Genomic DNA, 6,271 nt, shown 5'->3' on the forward strand with positions numbered 1-6,271 from the left:
ATTTGGGGTCAGTCCCATCCTGTTCATTGTTGGCAAATAGTGAGTACACTCTTCGAAAATATGTCCATATTTTTGTGTTCCAGTTCTATAATAAATTGTATTTGTTATATAGTTGGTAATATAAAAAGCTTTTTTAAATTTTTTTTTTCCATTTTTCAAAATCCTAGTATTTTAAAAATCAAAACCGAGGCCTTTGTTACGCCGTTTTGTGCCAATGATATTTTAAATCTTTACAGTAATTTTGTAAATCATACCTTATTTATCAAATTTTTCCTCTTTTTTTTCCATCATGTTGGTTAGATATGAGTTCAGCTAGTTTTATTGTACATCTATAATTTATTTTTATGATGATCATATTTATTGAAAGTTTTGGTTATTTTTGACAGCCAATTTATTTTATTGAATTTTATTGATAGTATTTCCCCATTCTTGAATTTATTTTTCTTCTTATCTTTATTTATTATTATTTAATGTATTTAACGTTTTTTGTCCTTAAAGTGGTGCTATACGTTTGCCAAACGTTGGAAAATTTATGTATGAGCAAGGGTGTAGATGGATTATTTAGATTGACTGGTATATTGGCTTGAACTTGTGGGCGACCCGATCAGCGTCGGCTTTTTGTACACTAAGGACACTTGTGCTGCATCTACACGTTTGTGCTCAGCATTGTTTAAGAACTGCCAAAGGATTAATATTTATGTTCACTGTATTAATTAATTAAAGAATTTTCCCGACCTTCAGATTTGAAAGTTAACTCTTTTATATTTTCTTATTTCGAAACCATCGATTCGGTTTAAATACTTTCATTCATCAACTAACTTTAACTTTTTTTTTATTTAACAAAGCACAAATATAGTTTTACTTTAATTTTATAAAGACGTTATATGTTCAAGTAATTAAATTAACAAATATATTATAAAAAATCTAGATCGAAAGCTGAAATTGTAGGTTATGTAGTACTATTTTTATCATCTGTCATCTAATTTTCTGACATTTATGTTTCTTGTCACAAATATCGTTATTTTGTTCCTGTTCCTAATAAAAATCGAGTTAAGTGAATGTAACGTCCGATAAAAACTCAAAACAACAAAACATGCTATGGATACTTAAGTCTGCTGCTTCCTTTATTTACCATGCATTTGTACAAGTTTGGATTTGCGGCAAGTGACAAACGTGTAGATTCAGTGTTAGAATAATCTATGATTGTAGTTTTATAATTTTTCTCATTTTCTGAGAAATGTACTTTTTGTATTTTATCTATTTAATTATTTTTCTTTATATCTTCTTTGGTGTTTTTTTGTTATTCACTATAATATTTGTTCCTTTTATATATTATCCCTTTTATTTATGTACTTTATTTTATTATCAGCAATTTTCGGAAACCATTTTCTCTGAATTTATTTTACATTAATGTTTTTGTTTCTTTTATGTATTTATAATTAGTTATTTTTGAGTTATTTTTATTGTGTTTTTACTTTTTGTGTATATGCACGATTGGATAGGTACTCAATAATTCAAATAACTACACCCTTCGTGTTTGATTACAGAACACCACAAAAGTTAATATAAATCATTGATCTGTACTTCACGTTAGTCAATGATATTTATTTCATTTTAATCCAAGAATTTTTTATTTTTGTTTCCCATTAGGTTTGCTTTATCAAAATGTAAAATAGAGTAATTATGTAAAATGTAGTTAGTATAAATATTGTACATTCTATATTTATACCAATGATTCCCAAAGTGGGCTGCAGCGACTCAGGGGTCGGTGATAGCCACAGATGCATTTAAGGAGCGATGAATAACTACAAGTTGTCACGGTCAACAATAGGGGTATTCATGATCTTTAGTTTACTATGTTAAATAGAGAAATATTTCCTTCTTTTAGCATGTTAAAACGATATAACATGTAACATGTTGAGAGTCTGTTACTAGGTCTGTTAAATGGAGAATGACGTCACGCAGCAGACCAGCTGAGCTCATCCCCATTTTATTTGTAGTCGTGTTAGGTTACCTGCTCGTAGTTTGTGTTAGTATTGTTTTGGATGTTTTCATAAGTAATAAATCAATGGATGATAATAAAAACAATGTAATGAGAGTTTTCAATTAGCTCATCTTGATTCTTTTCCTCACCCGTTAAAGATCAACAGTTGCCAAACTTTTACAAAAATTCCACTTTTCACTCAATTTAGGCATGTTTTACTAAATTACTTTAGTGAAAACTTAGAAGTAAACAATAATACGAAGTTTTGGAAGGAAAGGTTATAAAACAAGTTGTTCAGAGAATCTACTTGGAGCTCTTATGGATTTAACATTTAACTTGACTTTAAATAGGACTGTCCACAATCCTATACTTATAACATTTAACATGGTAAAACATTTTACATTTAACACAATATCATGAATACCCCTATAATATATTTTAGAAGCAAAATTTGCCGCTTCATACTTCTCATTGAGATGATTTCGAAAGTTTTAACTTTTTTTGTATTCTATTCTATTCTGAGTTCAATAAATATAATTTCCAAGTTCAATGTTTCTGGTTTACACCTTTCTTTGCTATATTTAAGGAAAAAGGTGGTAACATTTATACATATATATTTCCTATTAATTGATGTTAAAATTAAAAAAAAAAAAAAATGATTTCCAGTAGGCGCTAAGTAATTTTTTTCCTGGAAAGGGGGCGGAAAGACAAAAAAGTTTAGGAACCACTGATGTATATAATAAAAAAAAATATATTAAATAAAATTGAATACTAGCATTTCTGTTCTCAGGTGGAAAATTACTGAATAGATCTACCATTATCTATAGTAAAACTACACTATCTTTGGAACACGCTAAAAAAAAAAAAAATCCGAAAAAAATGTTTTTGTATTCTATTTTATTCAATGAAAGCAGTAATATAATTCATTATTATCGTATCATTAAATCATTAAATTAAAGGTAATAATTTATTTTTCCTTAGGTCAAGAGGATCATCCAACCGCGAGCTCTTTTAGCTCTAACGGGGTCAATGGTAAAAACGGCAACAGCACCAAGTTCAATCAGGCAGCGCCCCGGCAGGAAGAGGAGGAACTCTGCCTTGTCTGTGGTGACCAGGCCAGCGGGTAAGTAACCATAATAATTTATAATAATAAAAAAAATGATATAAATTAATAATATCTATAACATAAACAAATCGATTATGATAAAATAAATCTGTCAAAAATCTGATTGCTTATTTGCGTCCTTTATATAACTATGGTACTTTACTTATTGCAATTATTTCTTATTTATAAGTGCTTTGTGTCTGAATATGCTCATACTGGCTATAATGACTTATGAGCCCAAGAACCCAAGAGGAGGAAATAAGTTATTTCATTTAATTTTTTTTTATTACTTTAATGAAAACTATATATAAAAAAGAGTTATAATTTATGACTTCGCTAAATATAGTTAGGGGGAATAATAAATAGTTGTTTTATAAATTAATATTGCTTAAATATAGATATTAAATATTTAATTTTTTAATATTGCTCGATGAAACTATCATAAGTCCCTTTTTCCTGTATTAAGTAAATATTTAAACAGTGATAAATAACCTTCACTCCCGGGAGGTCTTAGTGGGACGGGGCCGGTGGGGAAGGATTGCCTTATTTTTGTGTTAATAATAATTCTAGTAATTTCTATTTAAAAAAAACATAATGTACTAAAAAACTAGAAAATTGTTCAATTTTGACCTAGGTTATACAAGGGATACAGTAAATGCCATTAAAAAGTAAATATTGAAGTAATTAAGGTGCACTCCTCTCAAGTTTATTCCAGAAAAATCTAAAAAAAATTCATTCGTAGCTGCATATCCTTAAAAATAACTCAACACATAAAATTTCATAGAACAACATTTAAAGTATAGTAGATTTTCTAATATATGAGCTCCAACATATTATCTGACATTTCAAATAGACAATTATAGCAAGTAGGTTGGTCGATATACGACAAGTCACAATCTCTAAAGAGAAGATCATAACACAAATAAAAAGGCCATCCTTCTCGGTCGCACCCGCCCCATTAAGACCCCAAGGGAGCGACTTCCTATCTCACTTTTGAATTATTTGCTTAAAATGGAAAGAAGAGACTTAAATTTTTTTTTTTAAATTTATTTAATGTGTTTAACAACTGTAAAAATAATAAATACAATAAGTAAATATGTTATATGTTTCATATACACTTGAAAATCTTGGGAAGGAACCATCCATTGGTGGTACTTCAAACATTAATTTTAAATTAGAAGGTCCTGTGTCCATCTTCTTTTCAGACACCTCGGAGGATTATCAGGGATTGTTAAGGATGAAAGTTTAAAAATTAATGGGTTAGGATGGTTAAGGTGTTATGAATGAAAAGACGCATATCTGTTTTGGGCTAAATCTGCAACGAATGGAATGTTAAGGTCTTTGTGAATGAGTTTTTTGTAACGTAAAAAGGGTCATCAAGAATGTTACGTAGGATTTTGGATTGTAAGGATTGGATGCGGGAGGAATTTGATGTATTGGTGGAGCCCCAGAACTCAATTCCATATGTCCAAATTGGTCTGATTATCGTAGTGTATACTAATTTTTTTGTAGTGAATGGGAAGTTTAGAGCGTTTGTTAAGTAAGTGTTGTAGCAATCGGAATCTCCGAGCAGTTTCTTGTCGTTTCAGTCTTGTGTGTGGATTCCAAGTGAGTCTCTTGTCAAGATGGAGTTCTAAGTATCGAATCTGTTCAACAGGCGTTAGTGGTGTATTTAGAAAGGATACTATAGGAGGGTAGAGGTTTACGACAGAGAGTAAAGGTGATCCGATGGGATTTGTCAGGATTTATTTTGATTCTCCAGTTTTGACACCATTCTTCAATAGATGTTATGTGTATCTGTAATATTTGTAATGCATTAGTGGGGTCGTTGTCTATATGAGTGTATACATGCGTTATCAGCGTATGTTGTTAGGACTGTGTTAGGGTGGGATGTCAGCTGTATAAACCGTATAAAGAATGGGACCTAAGATACTACCTTGAGGAACACCGGCGGACTGAGAAAAGAGAGATGAGTAGGCTAGGTTATGATTTACTTTAAAGGTTCTATCAGAGAGGTAGGAGCGGATTATAAGGTTAGAAGTATGTAAGGGGTAGGAGTTGACGAAGTTTATAGAGCAGATCTAGATGCCAAAGATAATTTAATCGAACAATTTTTAAATAGGACTTGAAATTGATAAACGGTGTGAGACCCCCCGCCCACCGTGGTAGCCTTACTTATCTGACTTTTCAAACAGACAATTACAGTGAGTAGGTTTGTTGATGAACGACATGTCACGATCTCGCAAGAGATAACACAAAAAATTGCAATCCTTCCCGGCCGAAACCGCACCACTATGACCCCCTTTCATAACCTCCTTTATTATTATATTCGTACAATACATACATATTACAGGGATGATAAATGTAGTTAAGACCCTCGGGAGTGGCGGTCCTATATCACTTTAAATATATTTGCTTGAAACTGGAAAAGGAGACTTTAAGATAGTTTAGTCCACTAACTCTTCAATAGTTTTCGAGATTCAATTTTTCATAAATCAACACATTTTTTCAATTAACGAAAAATCAATAATTTTTTTAATAATATTTTGGCTAGTAACATGAAAATGATTGCTCCTTCTACGATGAGAAAAGTTATTAACTACATTACAGTAAATTGAATTAGCTTTAACTTGTTTACTAATAGGCATCTAATGGTTCCTCAGATACAGTTTATCATAAACGTGAAATCAAAATTTTGTGAATATAGCGGAAACTGCTAGTAGTCAATTAAGAACTAATATACATGTGTACGTAATCTGGATTATCTCTCTAGGAAGTCTGGTGAGTCAATTTTTTATAATTTTTTGATAGCTGTGCCACAGAGAAGTGAAGATGAAAAAATGGAGGACAAGATTTCCCATATGAAATCATGAGGTTTTTATAGTGCATGAATATGGGACAGTGGTCCCGAAAAGTTGTACAATGTTAATGAATAAATAAATAATAATTTATTGAAAATGATGGAAGTAATAAACCTCAAAAAATTATAAAAAAATGTGTACGTAGTTCGTAGGGATAGTAATTTCTAATATATTTTCCTAAATAAATTCACAAAATGTTGATTTTTCGGTATATGAAAAAAAAAGTTACTTTTTGAAAAAAATGTATCCCGAGAACTATAGAACATAAAATGCGATTAGACATATTTTCGAAGAGTGTACTCACTATTTGCCAACAATAAA

The 6,271-nt window shown here is 30.6% G+C and overlaps 1 protein-coding gene across 1 annotated transcript in view; it reads left to right on the plus strand.

The window, feature by feature from the left end:
* LOC106683449 (ecdysone receptor) overlaps positions 1 to 6,271 on the plus strand; it is a gene marked incomplete in the record, with an annotated part of 26,096 nt that overhangs the window by 2,578 nt on the left and 17,247 nt on the right. The window contains 1 exon segment of the mRNA XM_067046300.1: positions 2,966 to 3,107. Within this exon segment, the coding sequence (XP_066902401.1) occupies positions 2,966 to 3,107 (142 nt within the window).

Source organism: Halyomorpha halys, unplaced genomic scaffold, assembly GCF_000696795.3.
Source record: "Halyomorpha halys isolate HHAL.00 unplaced genomic scaffold, Hhal_1.1 Scaffold484.1, whole genome shotgun sequence".
In the NCBI taxonomy this organism is placed as follows: Eukaryota; Metazoa; Arthropoda; class Insecta; order Hemiptera; family Pentatomidae; genus Halyomorpha; species Halyomorpha halys.